The sequence below is a fragment of the Penicillium cataractarum genome (genome assembly GCF_028827025.1).
Source record: "Penicillium cataractarum strain IBT 29864 chromosome Unknown utg000002l, whole genome shotgun sequence".
Taxonomy (NCBI): Eukaryota; Fungi; Ascomycota; class Eurotiomycetes; order Eurotiales; family Aspergillaceae; genus Penicillium; species Penicillium cataractarum.
The window spans coordinates 3,997,258-4,016,197 of NW_026622738.1; the positions used below are offsets into that span (position 1 = coordinate 3,997,258).

General features: G+C 51.4%; 7 protein-coding genes across 7 annotated transcripts; 5 read left to right on the plus strand and 2 right to left on the minus strand.

Moving 5' to 3' along the window:
- Positions 1–69: 69 nt before the first annotated feature.
- On the plus strand, positions 70–2,926 carry N7496_003472 (uncharacterized protein; the record flags this gene model as incomplete). The annotated part of the gene is made up of 7 exons (XM_056696403.1): positions 70–183; positions 209–343; positions 405–1,475; positions 1,536–2,165; positions 2,221–2,500; positions 2,557–2,647; positions 2,707–2,926. The coding sequence occupies 7 exons, from the start codon at positions 70–72 to the stop codon at positions 2,924–2,926; spliced, it is 2,541 nt and encodes an 846-aa protein (XP_056558615.1).
- Positions 2,927–3,719: 793 nt separating this feature from the next.
- On the minus strand, positions 3,720–4,329 carry N7496_003473 (DUF5572 domain-containing protein; the record flags this gene model as incomplete). Its single annotated transcript, XM_056696404.1, has 2 exons — positions 3,720–4,083; positions 4,148–4,329. The coding sequence occupies 2 exons, from the start codon at positions 4,327–4,329 to the stop codon at positions 3,720–3,722; spliced, it is 546 nt and encodes a 181-aa protein (XP_056558616.1).
- Positions 4,330–4,658: 329 nt separating this feature from the next.
- Positions 4,659–6,110, minus strand: N7496_003474 (TFIIH/NER complex subunit SSL1; the record flags this gene model as incomplete). The annotated part of the gene is made up of 3 exons (XM_056696405.1): positions 4,659–5,424; positions 5,498–5,833; positions 5,896–6,110. The coding sequence occupies 3 exons, from the start codon at positions 6,108–6,110 to the stop codon at positions 4,659–4,661; spliced, it is 1,317 nt and encodes a 438-aa protein (XP_056558617.1).
- Positions 6,111–6,606: 496 nt separating this feature from the next.
- Positions 6,607–10,048, plus strand: N7496_003475 (M1 family metallopeptidase; the record flags this gene model as incomplete). The annotated part of the gene is made up of 12 exons (XM_056696406.1): positions 6,607–6,644; positions 6,759–6,928; positions 7,009–7,433; positions 7,508–7,729; positions 7,791–7,908; positions 7,979–8,095; positions 8,158–8,183; positions 8,245–8,455; positions 8,512–8,582; positions 8,651–9,093; positions 9,161–9,373; positions 9,454–10,048. 12 exons carry the CDS (start codon positions 6,607–6,609, stop codon positions 10,046–10,048), a joined length of 2,649 nt encoding a protein of 882 aa, XP_056558618.1.
- An 831-nt stretch (positions 10,049–10,879) lies between these two features.
- On the plus strand, positions 10,880–11,854 carry N7496_003476 (Rab family GTPase YPT1; the record flags this gene model as incomplete). The annotated part of the gene is made up of 4 exons (XM_056696407.1): positions 10,880–10,900; positions 10,985–11,089; positions 11,294–11,521; positions 11,660–11,854. The coding sequence occupies 4 exons, from the start codon at positions 10,880–10,882 to the stop codon at positions 11,852–11,854; spliced, it is 549 nt and encodes a 182-aa protein (XP_056558619.1).
- Positions 11,855–13,099: 1,245 nt separating this feature from the next.
- Positions 13,100–14,190, plus strand: pmp47 (putative peroxisomal membrane protein Pmp47; the record flags this gene model as incomplete). The annotated part of the gene is made up of 3 exons (XM_056696408.1): positions 13,100–13,215; positions 13,288–14,015; positions 14,075–14,190. 3 exons carry the CDS (start codon positions 13,100–13,102, stop codon positions 14,188–14,190), a joined length of 960 nt encoding a protein of 319 aa, XP_056558620.1.
- A 1,049-nt stretch (positions 14,191–15,239) lies between these two features.
- N7496_003478 (WD repeat protein) lies at positions 15,240–18,476 on the plus strand (the record flags this gene model as incomplete). The annotated part of the gene is made up of 1 exon (XM_056696409.1): positions 15,240–18,476. One exon carries the CDS (start codon positions 15,240–15,242, stop codon positions 18,474–18,476), a length of 3,237 nt encoding a protein of 1,078 aa, XP_056558621.1.
- Between the last annotated feature and the right edge of the window lie 464 nt (positions 18,477–18,940).

Sequence of the window (18,940 nt, forward strand, 5' to 3'; positions counted from 1 at the left end):
TTGGTTGCAAGTCTGTCTCGTGGTCTGATCTACACTTGATCCTTTCCCTTCATCACAGTGATCAGCATAATGGCCACCCTCGCTGGGCCTTCCGTGCTCTCTCGCATCACCAAAGAAGAAAGGTTTATTTCTCAGGATGGGGGCAGGGACTTGCGAAATTTTTCATTTGGACGTGATCTCTCTGTAAGTTTTGCCAGCCCTACAACAGCTGATCAGTATGTCTAACACTGAGGGCTACCAGCATTCGAGCAACCGCCACAGTCACTCTGATCTTGACGAAGTGCCGAAGTATGGACTCACACTCAAAGCACCTGGCGAAGATTCTGATATGCCGTCTATCAAGGTGAGTCTGAAACGATGTCCCAACGAGATCAAAGGGCCTGCGCACAGTCTGACAATCCTAGAAGCCAAAGTTGGGACACGTCAAAGTTGAATCTAGCGTTGGACAACCTTCACATTTGGAGAAGATCCTGGCAAAGATATCTCCTGAATCGGCCCGGGTATCCCACCCAGAGTCTGATCACTCTTCTTTCCGTTCATCTCAAATTCCCCAGTCCAGCGACACATTGCCAGCAGCGGGGTCGGCAGAAACAGTCAACAGTCTCACGCAGGATGACAAGTTGGCCGAGCTTCTTCGACTCAAGAAGGAACTGCTCGCGGCAAATTCCAAGATTGCTATGCAAGAGCAAGAACTTGCCCAGAACCGTGTGATCAAGCACACGTTGGACCAGGCTCTAGGCCCTCCATCCGAGGCAGACTTTGGCGGGCGTGATATTACTGAACAGACTATCAGCAACCTGCAGAATGCATTCAATGCCTCAAATCCCACAGTCGGCCAATTTCAAGACACATGGAACGCACAAGACGACTCTCAATCCGATATCTCCGATGCGTTGTCGGCTGGGGCGTACAATCGTGGCCGCGGGCTTTGGAACCAGAATGGGCAGTCGTCGTTCGGGATGAACACCCAAGACCACTCTCTTGACAAGACTTATGGAGAGGCTCTGCCAGGACCCTCCCCTCCGGTGAATCAGGACTCTGGTCGTTTTTGGGGTACTGCACCAATGTACCCTACTGGGTTCGGGGCTCCGCAAGGAGGCTTCCAGCCTCACAGAATTATTTCTGGTCCTTCAAACGGTGGATATGGCTTTTATCCCCGGCCCCCAGGTGAACAATCCCGATTCTTCCAAAACACAAATCCCGGACCTCGCCGTTCCCTCACCCAGGCAGGCCGAGCTGGCCCCATCTTTCCCGCTCAGAATACGCCCTGGGGAACCTTGGCCTCCGGGACTCCAAGTGATGCCACCCCCAAGTCTCCGGGATCGCCACCCACTGGATCACCCAGCGTCTTCCAACCGATTGGAATCTATCCGGTATCATCATATCCTGCCCGATCAGGTGCAACTACCCTCTCTCCAACCGCTTCTGAGTTCACAACTGGTAGCGTGAATAGTTCCCTGTGGACAAATACTTCAGTAAGATCCATCTCACCTCCCCAATGTACATGATGGAATATGTGCTAACCATTCTTCTAGAGCACTGGTGAAAGCTCCATGCACACCTACGTTTCTCCTCTCGAACCACTCAATTATAGACGCCTCCTCGACAAGAATGTCTCTTGTGACTGGAAATACATTGTGGACAAAATTGTATGCAACAATGACCAACAAGCATCCATTTTCCTACAACAAAAGTTGAAAGTGGGCACATCGGAGCAAAAGTTTGACATCATCGAGGCCATTGTCAGCCAGGCGTACCCTCTGATGGTCAACCGCTTTGGAAACTTCCTTGTTCAGCGATGCTTCGAGCACGGAACACCCGATCAAGTTGTCGCTATCGCGAATGCGATCAGAGGCAACACCCTCAGCCTGAGTATGGATTCCTTTGGTTGCCACGTCATTCAAAAGGCGTTTGATTGTGTCCCGGAGGATCACAAAACTGTCATGGTGCATGAACTTCTCCGCAGAATTCCGGAGACGGTCATTCATCGGTATGCCTGCCATGTTTGGCAGAAACTCTTCGAGCTTCGATGGAGTAGCGAGCCTCCCCAAATCATGGCCAAGGTGAATGAGGCGCTGGAGGGGATGTGGCACGAAGTTGCACTGGGTGAAACAGGGAGCCTGGTGGTGCAAAATATCTTCGAAAACTGCATCGAGGAAGAAAAGGTAAGAGATCATGGCTTCATGTCGAGAAAGACGAAAATGCTAAGGTCCTCAATAGCGGCCTGCGATTGAAGAAGTTCTGGAAAAAGTTGATCTACTTGCTCATGGTCAATTCGGCAACTGGTGCATCCAGCACATATGTGAGCATGGCGCTCCCCACGACAAAAGCCGTGCGGTTGAGCATGTACTCCACCACGCCGTGGATTACAGCATGAATCAGTTTGCGTCGAAAATCGTCGAGAAATGTCTGAAGATTGGTGGCGCGGAGTTCTTGGACCGCTATCTCTCCTGTGTATGCACTGGTCGTTCTGACCGACCCCGGATGCCGTTGATTGACAGTGAGTTAAAAGCGCTTGTTCTCTTCTGTGTCGGCTGTACTAAGCAGGACATCTAGTTGCGGGAGATCAGTACGGCAACTATCTGATTCAGTGGGTCCTGATGAATGCTGCAGCTCACCAGCGTGAGCTTGTGGCCAGTCACATTCGGTAATTTCTGAACGTGCCTCTCTTGTTGGTACGATACTGACAGCTTCGCATCGGAACAGGAAGCATATGGTTTCTCTCCGAGGCTCCAAATTCGGATCCCGAGTTGCGATGCTTTGTTGCAACCCTTCCCATACTACACGGCCTGGCCCTGGGACCGGCATGCAAGTTGGCCGCTTCAGTCATTTCAACGAAGAGAGATTCTCCACTACAAACTCGAACAACAATGGTCGATTCGGTCGGGGCAATCAATGGAGCCCAGGCTACTCTCCTTACCGTTGATCTGCCCAACAAGCTCTAAAGTTGAACGCGGTTGGCATTCTGCGTTCATCAAATGACCGTACCCAAGACGAGGAGAAGTTGCAACGACGAGCACTACAACAAACCAACGATCAACCCAAGAAAAAAAAAAACTCCAAAAGAATCGACAGCAATAGTATTACATGGATTATGCTTGTATGAATTACGTTCACATTCGCTCTCAGTCCCCGAGAGCAGCTGGCTGCCTTCTACCAGTCAGATGCTACCAGGCGACTTTGATGCATGGTCCCAACTTTTATTATTTCCGTGGCTTCAATCTCGACAGTTTATCCTGCCTGCTTATCTATCCATTTCACTTGTCCTTCTTCGGTGTCCAGGTGCCCAAGGACTTCGTTTTCGGCAAATGATGAATGCGGTCCAACAAAAAATAACACCACGCCCTTGGGCGTCGATCTGCCCATGATGATCTCATTCAAGTACGGACAAGTTGTTTGGTGGCGATGCTGCGCAAACCTTTTTGTTTTTCTGGTTCTGTTTCCTCTTTTATTTGAGTTCCCTATGCTTTTATCATGCGAAGTCCAAGATGGATCTATCATTCTCTTTCTTATCCCGACGGCCTTCATCTTTTACCGTTACCAACTCTGTTCAACATTGATATTGCTCAGCCACTTGGCCATTGCTGTGTGTATTCATCTTCTGAGGACAGTATCTCTATTATGCCAATCCCATATATTCTTTCTATCAAATCTTGAATCCTCCCGGGTATTCTGTAGTTCTCTCCAGACAATCGTAACAGCTCTGTAGTGCTGATCGGTCAAGCAGCGTTGCTGGCCATTTCACCCTGAAGGGATGTCGTTTCTTCGACATCCTTCTCCCAAGGCTTCCTTCGGCGCGGCCTTTCACTTGAGATGTCATGCCCCTCCAAGACTGTGTCCGGGATCTGCTGTATGCCGGGAACTGGTTTACCGGTCGTGATGAGTTCCACGATATGTGCAAACGAGGTTGGATAGGCAGGCTCTGGGAGGGCCGATGATTCAGTAGTCGCAACAGAAGCAGTTTCTGTAGAGGATTCGTTTGATTGTTCCGGTACAGCTGTCGCGGGGTTCGACTTAGACGATTCCGCAGCTAACCAAGCTTTGTAGGCTGTGAAATCGATGGGAGGCGTGATCTTTTCCTTTCTGCACGTCACGGACAGAATATCAGTCAATTGATCATAGTACGAAGGGTATTGGGAATCCATACCGCGAGAAAAAGAAGCATTTGGCCTGCAAGACGAGATCATCGTCTCGGCTCATCTCCATCTCCGAGGCTGGCGTGCCGGCGTGGCCCAGGATGATTGCGAGGCCATTCGCGAACTCTGGATCGGAGGTGAAAGGGTATGCCTTGAGCTTCTCGAATGAGCTGGGTGATTGTGATTCGGCCATTGTGAGAGAGTGAGGTTGTGTCGAGTACGAGGTGGGATGCAGTAAACATGCGACTGGTGAAGAACCGCCGATGCGGAGGCGGAGAAGACGTGGGGCCAAAGTGTCAGAGCTCTTTGTTCACATTTTAGCCGAGGCTCGAGAAGTATACTATGTAGTGAACAATATACATTGTCGTTATTTGTTACAGATCAAAGAAAATAGGTAGTCTGGTGAAAATTTCTTGATAGTCAAGTTGCTAAAATATGGTACACAAAAACTCCACTTCCATGCCTTATAAAATCCTTCAACGCCGATCCATGCGATGCAATCTTTTTTTTTTAAAAAAAAATTCAAGTAGTAGTATCCATCCCCTCGGAGACCGCCTGGACGCTGTGACTTTGGCATCCGGGGCAATTGTGAACGACCTCATGCGCAAAAAGATCACAGTCAATGCAGAAGTGGTTCTGGCATGCTGTGCACTGGTAGCGACTGCTGACACTCATGCCTTTAGCATGATTCTCCGTTACCGACCACTGATCCTCTGGTGGTACCGCTGGGAAGGGAAGTCCACAAGCAAAGCAGGCGGTGCTCGAGGCACGGCGCCAGGGTACCTCCACCCAGTTCATCAAAGGGAACAAGTGGTGGTAGGAGCGCGCAAGGTGGGTTGAAAGAATTAGCGTGAGGCCACAGGACGGACACTCGGCGGGCAGACTGCACACTTTGCTCCCGCAGCGCGAACACAGATAGCCACCTCGAGAGGGCCTCGAGTGGCATGCACATAGGGAAGGGGTGGGTTCCACGGTACGTGAGGGGAAGCCCATCATTAGGAGCGAGCTCGCCGATTGCTTCTGGGTTGCTAGTGGCGTCGTCACGTCCATCAGGAGCTCCCGGAAATGTTGCTCGTTGAGCGCGACTCCATATGCCGTTTCATCGCCTCGATTTGTCCGGCTGCATAGCTCTTGACAGATGGCGACTTGAGCGGCAAGACCGACGATCCGGACACGGACTTTGTCGGTGACCAGGGTGTTGATAGTTTGGTGGATATCGCCGGGGTCGGAGGAGAGAAGGGAGCCGAAGATGACGAGGACTTCCCTAGTACCATGGCTAGGTGTGTGGCTATACGAATATGCTGGTTAGCCTAGCTGGTAATTTTCACAAGAGATAAGGGTGTGAGTAAGATGAGACGTACAAGAGAGCACCGCGGGCCATTTCCAAGCCATTCTGTAGACTAGGGAGGCCCTTTGGATCCTGAGTCTTGAGCTCCTGGATCGCGGTCAAGTGTTCTGTTGGATTGCCACTGATATCGCTAACTCGAACCGCGAGTCCGTCTCGAAGTCCCAGAACACCAAGTTGCGAGATGGGGTTTTGCTCAAAGAATTCCCGCACAAATTCTTGGGCATATCGTAGAGTCAGGAGGTATCGTGTTGGCCGAAGGTCTTTTTCGGACATGGATTGTGAGAGGTCGAGGATAAGAATGAGATGTCGTATGATACCTCGTTGTAGAGGCGTAGTATCTTTGAGCAGCCTACCCGCCGTAAAAGAAAGTTAGTACCAAAGGAATCGGAACTCTTGCTGAACGAATCTGACCTCTTGCGCTTGCTCGCCTCGAGCAGTCCTTCAACTGTCGAGCTGATGGTTCCATCGGCGCCCTCAACCAGAGTCTCCCAAGTACGAGACAGCTCCCATTCCGCCGCTCCACGTTGCTTTCTCTTTCGTGGCTGAGTCTGGTCCGTCCGAGTCACCTGGAGATCATCTTCATCGTCGGTGACGCTCCCCACATATTCCTCATCCGAGTCGGCCATGGCGACGATTCGCAAAGGTCCAAAGAATGGAACTGAAAGTGGGTGGAGAGAAGAGAAAGATAGTGTCAAAGGCGCGGCACGAATTAGCCGCCAAAGAGGGTCCAAGCTCCGCCGGAGCTCCGTCTGTCGAAACCTCTTCGGACCGGCTCAACCAAGGGATGGTGAAGAAACGAAAGACCATTCACGTCGCATAATATCCCAGCCAACCCGAGTCCGACACTAGCCGTCGCTAAAGACGCCGATGTGGGGGAGAAGATCCATTGCGGCGTCAAAACGCGCAGGCGTTGCAATCCACGGCCGTCAAGTCACTCTCCGCCCCTCCCCCTCCTCTTTCTCTTTCGCTTCTGCTTCTTCCTCTTCTGCTTCCACATCCGCCTCTGTTTTCTCTTCAATATCATCCCATCAAACCCCTCGTTTACGCTCTCGACTTCCGATACCTGCCCCCAGAGTATCTTTCGGTTTATCGCCCATAAGACACTGTTCTGCTGAAGCTCGCATGATGGCGTCCACCGACAGAGAGACTCTTCCTGACGTGTGAGTGATGCCGACTGAGGGGGAAAGACACAAGCAGTCAACCATGACCTCCCCCAGGCATCCCAGTTTACTGTGTACCAAAATGCATTCAACCGTGCTAATCCGAAGCTATAGTGCCAAGCCTATCAACTATCATGTTTCCCTCTTCGATTTGCAGTTCAGTGGCTCGTGGGGCTACAAGGGTGTGGTGAAGGTCGACGCCAAAATCACTCGTGCTACAAAGGAGGTCGTCCTGAACTCGAAGGAAATCGATGTGCAGAGTGCTGAGGTGCTAGGCAAGGATGGTTAGACTATTCTTACCAACTATACAGTTGGCGAACAACTCGGATGGAACTGGGCTGACGACTTTTTTTTCTCGTCTTAGGAGCTTCAGTGGCCAAGACCACCGACATCAGCTACGATAAGAAGTCAGAGCGTGTGACTCTGAAGTTCGCCGAGGAACTAACTCCATCGGATGTTGTGCTGTCCATCAACTTCACCGGAACCATGAACAACGCCATGGCTGGTTTCTACCGCTCCAAGTACAAGCCTGTCGGTGAGCCCGCTGCCGATACTCCCAAGGAAGGAGATTTCTACTATATGCTTAGCACTCAGTTCGAGTCCTGCGATGCTCGCCGGGCCTTCCCTTGCTTCGACGAGCCGAACTTGAAGGCCACCTTCGACTTTGAGATTGAAATCCCCAAGGGCCAAACGGCGCTTAGCAACATGCCTGTTAAGTCCGAGCGGGAAGGTAGCAACTCCGGCCTCAAATTCGTCACCTTTGAGAAGACCCCCGTCATGAGCACTTACGTGAGTAGAACCCCCAGCCCTGCCAGGCCTTGAAAGGTGTGGTGCTGTTTGCTAACACACTATTCATCTCATAGCTCCTGGCGTGGGCCATTGGTGACTTCGAATATGTCGAGGCGATGACCGAGCGCAAGTACCAGGGAAAGAGCATTCCCGTGCGTGTCTACACTACTCGTGGTCTTAAGGACCAGGCCCGCTTTGCACTTGAATGTGCCCACCGGACCGTTGACTATTTCTCGGAGATCTTCGAGATTGAATACCCTCTGCCCAAGGCTGATCTCTTGGCAGTGCACGAGTTTGTAAGTTTCGAGACATTCACCAACTTGGATTAATAGCCGGCTGACTGAAGATTGATTCTAGGCCATGGGAGCCATGGAGAACTGGGGTCTCGTGACCTACCGGACGACTGCCGTTCTTTTCGATGAGGGCAAATCGGACAACCGGTATAAGAACCGTATTGCCTATGTCGTTGCGCACGGTAAGACTTCTCCGCCTGTGTGATGTTATCATAGTGAAGGTCATTGTTCTGACATAGCTTGATATTACAGAGTTGGCCCATCAGTGGTTCGGCAACCTCGTCACCATGGACTGGTGGAATGAGCTTTGGCTCAACGAGGGCTTCGCCACTTGGGTTGGTTGGTTGGCTGTCGACCACTTCTATCCTGGTGAGTCCAAGCGAACAATTGACAAAAAATTATGTGAGGCAGTAACTAACCAAGTCTTGCAGACTGGAACATCTGGTCTCAGTTCGTTGTACGTAGTAATCGAGGTAAACCCTTCTTTTCTCCAAAGACCACGATTGACATTGTCACAGGCTGAGGGTGTCCAACAAGCTTTCCACCTCGACTCGCTCCGTGCTTCTCACCCCATTGAGGTCCCCGTCCGAAATGCTCTCGAGGTGGACCAGATCTTTGATCACATCAGTTACCTGAAGGGTAGCTCTGTTATTCGCATGCTTAGTGTCCACCTTGGCCGCGAGACCTTCCTTCGCGGTGTGGCTGACTACCTCAAGTCTCACGCATATGGTAAGAATTTTGAGTTCAAAATTCGTTGAGGGGGCTTACAGCTGACTTTTCCTTAGGCAACGCCACTACTAACGATCTGTGGTCTGCTTTGAGCAAGGCTTCCGGTCAGGACGTGCACAAGTTCATGGTAAGTCAAATTAATGATCCGAATAACCATCCTTTATTCTATGCAAGCATGCTTAACTAGTACAAAAGGACCCCTGGATTCGCAAGATCGGGTTCCCCGTTGTGACCGTTGCCGAGGAGCCCGGTCAGGTCAGCGTCCGTCAAAGCCGATTCCTGTCCACTGGTGATGCCAAGCCTGAGGAGGATGAGACCACTTGGTGGATTCCTCTCGGTATCAAGTCCGGCGAGAACCTGGCTACCGTGGACACCCGGGCTCTCACTCAGAAATCTGACACCGTGGGAGACATCGGCGCCGACGGCTTCTACAAGATAAACAAGGATCTGGCTGGATTCTACCGCACCAACTACCCCCCTGCGCGTTTGGAAAAGCTGGGTCAGTCTCTTGATCTCCTAAGCACCGAGGACAAGATTGGTCTGCTTGGTGATGCGACTGCCCTTGCTGTCTCTGGCGATGGCAACACTCCCGCCTTGCTGTCTCTCCTCGAGGGTTTCAAGGGAGAGGAAAACTACCTGTAAGGAAACCAACCCTTCCCCGGTTTTACACCATGCCACTGCAGTTACTGATCATCAAATTCACAGGGTTTGGTCCCAGGTGTCTTCCTCCCTCGCCAACCTCCGCTCTGTCTTCTCGCAGAATGAGCAGGTTGCCGAGGGCCTCAAGAAGTTCACTCGGAGCCTGGCTGCCCCAGCGGCTGAGCGCATTGGCTGGGAGTTCCAGGCCAACGAGGACTATCTTATCATCCAGCTTCGTAAGCTTTTGATCGCCATGGCGGGTAACGCTGGCCACGAAAAGTAAGCCTTCTCTCTCTTTTGCCCTGCTTGGATGGAAACCCTGCCCCATCGTTCCTGCTTGCTTACAACTATTCTTTTAGCATCGTCGCCGAGGCCAAGCGCCGATTCGATCTCTGGGCAACCGGTCAAGATAAGACCGCCATCCACACCAACCTGCGCGCCGCGATCTTCAGCCTGAACGTGTCTGAGGGTGGTCGCAAGGAGTACGATGCCGTGAAGGAGGAGTACCTGCGGACGGACTCTGTGGACGGCAAGGAGATCTGCCTGGCCTCCATGGGCCGCACCAAGGACGCGGCCCTGGTCACGGACTACCTGGACTTTGTCTTCTCGGACAAGGTGGCCATTCAGGACCTCCACAGCGGTGCGGTGGCTCTGGCCGCCAACTCCAAGGTGCGCCACCTGCTGTGGGAGTACATCAAGACGAACTGGGCTTCGGTCTCTGCTCGCCTTTCCTCGAACAACGTTGTGTTCGAGCGGTTCATTCGTATGGGTCTGTCCAAGTTCGCTGACCACGCGATTGGCGATGACATTTCCGAGTTCTTCAAGGGCAAGGACACGGCCGCGTATGACCGTGCCCTCGTCATTGTCCAGGACAATATCCGGACGAACGCATCCTACAAGGAGCGAGATGAGGCTCTGGTTCTGGAGTGGCTGAAGGCCCACGGATACGCGTAAGGGAAGAACTGAATAGGACTGACTAATGATTCCCTGAGCCGCTGCATAAGACCCATAGTTGAGGAGGGTTGGTGGTGGTCATCGTATCATTTGGTTAGAAAAAAAATAAGAAAGAGATAATTGAGCTCAATGTGACAGTCATTTTCCAAGATCTCACCTTGGTAACGTGTGGCGGTCACCTGCCAGGAGTAACTCCCACGAGGCTACAGGAGGATCACGGGATCAGCCACATCGAGTGACGCACTCCGTCATAGTTTGTAGTATTACTTTGGCGAGTAGAGTTGAGCAGTAGAAATACAAGGAAGAGAAAGTATATTTGGATATTGGAATAGTCTCAAGTTCAAATGATATATATTGAAAATCAAATATTGTAGGCAAATCTAATGGTAGACTTAATCAAATTAACTATACTAGACGTTAATTACATGATTAACTGTAGCTGACTAGATCGGGCGGTGGTGGCGGTGACCGCTGAAACAAAGCTGCGCATCAGGTGCATCTGGCCTCCTGCACCTCCTATCATTTCAGGCGTTCATCATTCAGTCCCCTCCAAAGAACCCCCCCCCCCCCAACACCGACCCCGAACACCCTTCGATTCCATCTCTTGCTCGACTCTCGTCTGTGTTCGCCTCCGCTTCTCTTTGACTGCCTTCCCTCGTCCGTTCACTGCTAGCCCATCATGAACCCCGAGTGGTAAGTCTCCGCTCCCGTCCATTTGGTCTATTTTGGGGAAACCTCCTGCTCTGTCTCCATCGCCGATGGTCGCGGACTCGTCTCTGGCCATCCCCCGAGTACTAGTTGACTGGGGAACTTAACTGACGCTTCTTCACTATGCAGAGTCTTATCCGCAGCGTTGGCCGCTTCATCGCACCCAACGATCCCCCATCTCGCCGATCTGCATGACCTAACCAAAATAGATACGATTATCTCTTCAAGCTCCTCCTCATCGGAGACTCCGGTGTTGGAAAGTCTTGCTTGCTGCTCCGTTTCGCCGACGACACCTACACCGAAAGCTACATCTCGACTATTGGTGTCGACTTCGTATGTGGATCTATTGCTTTTTGCGGGGCTGTGTCGTGGTAACCGGGGGACTGTTGATGCTGACGGGTGGACAGAAAATCCGGACTATCGAGCTCGATGGCAAGACCGTGAAACTTCAGATTGTACGAAACCCTCTTCTAAACTCTTGAGCGCGTATGGCGCCTGGATGCACGCAAGCTAACCCGGCCTTCGCCTTTTTTCCAGTGGGACACTGCTGGCCAGGAACGCTTCCGTACCATCACCTCCTCTTACTATCGTGGTGCCCACGGTATTTGTGTCGTTTATGATGTGACCGACATGGACTCCTTCAACAACGTTAAGCAGTGGCTTCAGGAGATTGACCGATATGCTACCGAGGGTGTCAACAAGCTCCTTGTTGGCAACAAGAGCGATATGGAGGACAAGAAGGTCGTGGAGTACACCGTCGCGAAGGTAAGCTTTTCTCCATGGAGACCGATAGCCTTGGGTTGCTATTTTATTTGCTTGAGTAGAGGACGCTGGAGATGACCTGGTGACGTGTTGTGGTTTTGTCGGGCTCGTGACTGACAGTTTTTGTTTTCTCTTCCATAGGAGTTTGCCGACAGCCTTGGAATTCCCTTCCTCGAGACCTCCGCCAAGAACGCATCCAACGTCGAGCAGGCATTCTTGACGATGGCCCGACAGATCAAGGAGCGCATGGGAACGGCCACTGTCAACAACAAGCCCACCGTGCAGGTTGGTCAGGGCCAGGGCGTCCAGTCTGGATCCGCAGGCGGCTGCTGCTAGACGACCATGGAACCCAGTGTACAAGGCGGTACTTCCATCTGGCGCAATGTTACATTCATGGATGAGGGTTTCCAAGCGGCGTGATAATCTCATCGGCAGCCAGGCTTGTCTTTTTACCCACCCGCTCGACCGTTGACTGAAAGCTAGCCATCGAGTCCAGACAGCCCCGAGAAATTTGGGAAGGGGGAAGCTCGTCTCATTCGTCTTTTGCGAGTGCCAATCTGGGTGTTGCCCTTGACTCTTCCCTCCCTTTTCTTACCTGTGCTTTAGATGGCTCTGCGTTTTGTCATTCTTCGTTTTGCTTTGTGATTACCGCTGGTGTTTCTCTTTTTTCTTCTCCTTTGTTTCTTCTTATTCCTGGCCGCATCTATTTTCTTCTTGGCCCTTCATTCTCTCTTGTTCTTTCTTGTAGGTTGGATTCATCTCTTCAGAATGGATTAATGGCGAAAACCTCATTGGGTTTTTTATCTTTCTGTGTTTCATGTTTAAAGCCTCCTTGTATGACTCCATCCCTTGAGAATGTCTTGTTGTCCCTCTTTACTTGGCCTATTGATCTCCGTAGTTGTACTAGTAATTGTGGTTGGAGAGGTCTATGAACTGATGATCCCTATATAGGACCAAAGGAACATACCTTGCAAGTTTCGTAGCTCCTTATTTACTGCAAAAGCTTCTACTTAACTTTACTCTAATACCGTGTAAGTGAATAGTGTACTAATAGATCTTTATCCTTGTTATATCTAGGAGGCCAGGAAAGGGAGCAAGGGGATCACATGCCAAAGCACCTGCTAAAAAACCCCCCGGACTATCATGAAGATTTTAATTTCCAATAGCCCACCTAGCGTCCAATACACGCCCCGAGTTTCTCGGCGGACCAACCGAATTCGCTATGCTCCATGTGGAAAGGAGTCGAGTCGCATATCCGAGTCCCCATCATTTGTGTCGTCTTACTACCCTAGGCGGCTCGGAATAATCGACCCTTTGTGGAGTTGTGCAGGAGCCGAGGCACAGCACTCGGCAAAACGTCATGAACTCTCTCTCTCTCCCTCGCCCAAGCCGAATCATTATCGCGCTCTTCTCCTGGAAACCCTTTTCTTCAAACCGATCCGCTCCTTTTCCTGGGCTGTGACTATCTGCCTTTTTCTTTCCCTTCCCGTCTGTCTCTCTCTCTCTCGCCTCACCTTCGGGTCTTGACTCAACGATTCAACCACTTCCCGCCCTTCCGCAAACCGACCTCCACCCTTCACCATGTCTCAACCTCAGCAACAGCCCAAGCCCGCGCCTTCTGCGGTCGTGCAGCAGAGCGATAACATTGCTCATGCGCTGGCAGGTGCAGGAGGTGGTATTCTATCGATGGTCATGACGTACGATTGATAATACCCCGCGATTTCTACCCCATGGGTCATTCCTGTTTTGCTAAGATCCACCCTCGGCAGATACCCTCTGATCACGCTATCCACGAGAGCCCAGGTCGAATCCAAGCGCGCGCACTCCACAACCCTCGACGCGGTGCGTCGCATCGTTCAACGTGAGGGTATCTCCGGTCTCTACTCCGGCCTGGAGTCCGCCCTGTTCGGAATCAGTGTCACCAACTTCGTATACTATTACTGGTATGAGTGGACCCGTGCCGCCTTCGAGAAGGGCGCAATCCAGTCCGGCCGTGCCTCGAAGAAGCTCACGACCGTGGAGTCCATGATTGCTGGTGCCATCGCGGGCAGTGCTACCGTCATGTTGACCAACCCTATCTGGGTCATCAACACCCGCATGACAGCTCGCAAGTCTGAGTCTGATGAGAGCCTACCCGGCGCACCCAAGAAGGCCAAGGCCTCAACCTTCAGCACTTTGATGACTCTTCTGAAGGAGGAGGGCCCTAAGGCCCTGTTCGCCGGTGTCCTGCCGGCCTTGATCCTGGTGATCAACCCCATCCTTCAGTATACCATTTTCGAGCAACTGAAGAATATTGTCGAGCGCCGTCGGCGTATGACTCCTAAGGATGCTTTCTATCTGGGTGCGTTGGGCAAGATCCTGGCCACCAGCATCACATACCCTTATATCACCGTCAAGAGCCGCATGCACGTGGCCAGCAAGGATGGCCCTAAGGAGAGCCTGAATGGCAGCCTTAAGAAGATTATCCGGGAGGAGGGATACACCGGTCTGTACAAGGGTAAGTTTCCTTTCGGACTAATGAACCAATCAAGTAGATGCTAACATTGTAAACTTTAGGAATTGGTCCCAAGGTGACTCAGAGTGCCATCACCGCCGCCTTCCTCTTCGCCTTCAAGGATGTGCTCTACGACGCCATGGTGTCTGTGCGCAAGGGCCGCTCTATTCGCAAGTAAATGGCCGTGCCAATGCGATGCCTACCTACCTCGGTCTCGGTTTGAGGGAGAGACATATATTAGGCCTTTCCTCGAACGAACCTTAGAAACTAGCGATCATCGCTATACTCGCGTCTTGCAACTATACTACATAGTAAGAAGGGAGCTGCTTATGAGATGGTAATCTCTCCCTTTATTACGTTATTTGCGCCTAAGTGAGAGATAGGTGCCTCTCTCGATATCCCTCTACTCGACCAAGATCAGCCGTCGGGTACTCCCGACAGTTTCTGTACATATACAATGCCTTTCTTTTTTCGTCTGCAAAGAACCAATAATGAGATTGCAAAGTGATATTTAGATAGTTTTCTAATTCATTGCCCATGTATTTATTATCTCTTATACTCAGTCTGAATTTATTTACATCGATAATCAATGTTTATAGAGGGAGTCCACTATGTACCTCACTAGAGCGGGGATGCTCCACCCTCCCGTACATTTGGCCCTCACCGCCCGCAGTTGGCGTCTCCGCGTAGCGCGTTTTCGCGACTCGTTCTTTGTTCGCAAGCGTCGTCTTTCGAGGCCCGTACTGCGGAGGGGTTGTTTGGCACAGTATCCCAATGTATGTTTTGAAGTACTTATGTCGCAGTGTCTTGGTGTCTCTGCTAATAATCGCAAATGCAGTCTTGCCTCCCCTCACATCGGTCTCATCGCCTTCTCCCGCTTTCCGCTTCCCACGAAGTCGCCTCATTGCCAAATGCACCAGTCAACCTAGGGGACTCCGAGTCTCATCCTGTCCCGCTAGAGATCGGATTGCGATATCATTGCGACCTCTTCGACGTGTGAATCGTGACCTCTGCTGGGCGCTTGGCATAGCGCCACCATATCGATACCCTATTCAAACCACTTTGCGGATGGCATGTCTATCTCGCACTATCATCTCCCACCGATTTAAGCGCGCAATTCCTCCATCTCGTCCCGATATAGGTCAGAAAGAATGCCTTCTTTCTAGATACCTCGACCCCACGCTGTCCTGGAAGTTTTGGAAGTGAGACGGACGAACAACAGCTGCAATGTCGCACCTTTCACTCTATTTCACGCGAGGCACGCCTCGAAGTACAACTCCAGCCTTTACCTTGGACTTTTCGAAGGAACCTGGCCTCGAGTCTCTGGCGGAGCACCTTTACAAACAATATACCTATGGTCAGGCTGAACCATCCAATGGACTGCGGTCAGACCATGCGGTTAGCTTCGTGACGCATGGCCATACGACCTTCGGACAGACTGAATTGGGATGGGTTCCTCAAAGTGAGGTGGCGGAGGAGCAATATATTGCCACGCCGACTTTCGCGAAACCCAAACCGACTGATATCGCTTTATCAAATGGCTTCACTTCCCCCTCTTCTGCTCCGCCCGCTCCTCCAGCAACTCCTGCTCCAACGAGGAACACGGAACCCCTCAAGGAAATTCCCGCTCCGGTCAATACTATTGCGCCTCCTCAGGGATCTCCTACTTCTGTGAATGGCACCGTGCCGGCTCGGGAAACCCCTACTTTAGGGAATACCACTGGACCTCCTAAGAAGCTTCTTGCTCCTCGAGTCGCACCAAAAATAGCCCCTCCCATCTCTCGCGAGAAACCCACTAAGGCCCCAGTCCCAACCTCTACTCGACAAGGGGACTTGCGAAGAAGCGTGGCACTCTTGAACGCAAATCGAAGTCAGAGCGAGAAGACAGGGCCAGCCACCCAAGTCACTAAACAAGCGTCCAACAAACTCACCGAACCGGCCCCGCCACAGCCTTCAGACTCTCAGCCATCGATGTCCTCGTCTGAGTACAGACCGTCTTCACCATCATCTCAATCTTCAAGGTCTCCGACTCCAAAGCCTCTGGCTCAACCCATATCCCCATCTAGACGGCGATCTACTCGGTCTCGGGCAGAACCTGCGACCTACAATCTCAAGACGCTCTCCAGGCACCAAGCGGGTTCTCATGATTCTCCACATCAGTCTGAGAGAGAGGATACTCCTGCCGTCTCCGAGTCTCCACCACCTCCTGCCTCTCCACGTTCGTCCACGCAGCAACGTCAGTCCTCGCCAGGACGTCCATCATTACAGGACTTTCCTGTCGGTATCCAGGTCGAGGATGAACAGCGACGTAAAGCCAACCTTTCAAAACTCTTGTGGACTCGAGAACTACGAGGCGCGAGACCCGATCATGAGCTTCTGCGTGCGACAGTGAGCTCAAACCTGAAGCTCCGGAAGACGTGGAAGGGCGCTTCCAACGACGTGAGCACCCTGGTGTGGTCACCGGACGGTACGAAGTTTGCTACTGGGGCTACTGCACAGTCTGATGAGTACAACCGTAGCAATAACTTGCTGTTTGGTGACCTTGCACGGAATTGCCTGTATGAGCTGCCCGATCACCATATTCGCCGGGAATCAAATACAGCCACGGCAGACGAACGTCTTTTCCCAACCGTCTCCACTATTGAATGGGTCCATCGGCAGCTCTATACTGCAAGCTTCGACCATACGGTGAAGATATGGAACACGGATCCTCTCACTTCTCCCGATACCCCTACTTGCGTCAAAACACTGCGGCATGATTCCAATGTACAAGTCATGTCTGTTTCAAAATTCATGCCCCATCTAGTGGCTACGGGGACGACGCATTCATTTGGCTTGTGGAATTTGTTCGATAAAACTCCGACTCCCAAGCCTCTAGAAATTCACCGCGATCCTCGCCAGAAAGCGAACATCGTCCTTGAACCGACGACCTTGGCGTGGGGACAGAGTGAGGCGACGAAAAATTACCTAGTCGGGGGAATGGGCGAATACGTTAAAGATCAATACAAAGTCCCACTCCTTGGCCACCTCGGCATGTGGATGGTGACTGAATCTTCTATTGAGCGACGCAAGCTCAGTCCAGACTCGCAAAACATCTTTGATGTGAAATGGCATCCCTCCATGCGACGGTTCGCGATAGGAAGTGCCTACAGCCAGTCGATGAACCTTCCACTGCGATCCAAATCGGTGGTTCAACTCTATGACATTGAGTCCGGCGGCAAGGTGGTCGTCACTGGCAAGTGCGCCTGCTCGGCGGTAGACATGAACGAGGTGACGTTCTGCCCAATGGACTCAACATACATCACTGCAAGCTGCACGGACGGAAGCACATATGTTTGGGATTCTCGTAAAGATTCGAGACCTATTCATAAGCTTTCGCACGGTAACTCCCTAAATTCCCTCAATCCTCGATATTCTCGAGAATACACGGATTTCGGTGTGCGGGTGGCGCTCTGGGGCACAACGATCGACCAGTTCTACACCGGCGGCTCCGATGGGTATCTCAAACAATGGGATATTCGTCGCTCAACGCAAGATGCCCTAGTCGCGAATACGGTACACCTAAATGACGGTATTACGAGTGGAGCGTTCTCTGCGGACAAGTCACAGCTCCTTCTTGGAGACTATAGCGGTGGCGTTCATGTTCTATTTTGTGAACACACGGAAGATGAAGTCGTTAACTTCGACTTTAAGTATGCCCCGGAGCCGCCATGTACCGAATTGCTCGGGGTGCCTCTCGCTAAAGAGCTTATTGCCTCCGGCAAGTTGACCATGGATCCGATCTTTGGCCCAGTTCAGGGACCGAAGTATGATGGTCCCTATGCGCCTTGGGCTCGGGGTCTTCCTGAGACGACAACTCTGGATAAGCTCAAGCGGACCCCGTTGTCGACCGAGTACCAACTACGGCAGTTTGCTGGACCACCTGTTAATGAGCGACTCGGATTAGATGCAGGCTCACGCCGAGAACTCCAATGCCAGTTCAATCTTGCCCGCGCCCGTCACTCGCGCCGCTGGAGATCCGGAGCCTCTAGTCTACCAAATGGAGGGGATAACTTGCAAAAAAGAAAGCGGGATAACCGGATCGACTTTGGCGGTATTGACAAGGAGGGCCACGCTTCTAGTCCAGCTCGGAAGAAGAAAAAGAAGAAAGACAAGCTGAAGAAGCAAAGGAAGAATCCTCACGTTATCACGAGGCTTGAGGAATCGGTCATCGATCTGACCATGGATTCCGATTCTGAGCTGGTTACTACCAGTTCTGCTACTCCTGCGACTGCGTCCGTGACCGCGGCTACCGGCGACTCAACGATGGACTCCGACTGTGAGCTATTAGACCAGTCAATGCTTCGTCAGCTTTCTCTTTCGCCTTCTCCGATTCCGAAGGTCTTGGATGAAGAATCAGATGAGGATTATTGGTGGCCTGATAGCCGAGATGTCGATGCGAATCTGGAAGCCGATGACCTCTGATGGATCTGGGTGCTGTTTTTATTGCTGTATGGTTATTTTTGACTCGTTTTAGCGGATGGACTGGTTCCATGAGTTATGTAATACCACCTGTTAATCACAGTTTTATGAGAGTTGGTCTCTTTATCAAGTATTCGCTGGGTATATAAGCTCACGGGAGTTAAACTATATAGTCCCGGGATAGGTTAGGGATGGGATGAACATAGTGAGATCTTATCTCATCGAGGCTGGCGTGGAATTAATTAGCATATAAAAGTCTAGACTAGAGTAGCTGTCTAATGGGTAAATGATAGGGTCCTCTTGGAGTGGGGTTCAGAGTACTTTAGATATACACAGTTCCCTAGAATAAGGCTAGTGGAGATCAAGCCAAGAAGAGACTTTCACATTAGGAAGGATTCTAGAATAAGTAGATTCTAGAAGGGTATATAAGCATCGCTACCGTAGGTATCAATGCAGACCCCAAAAAT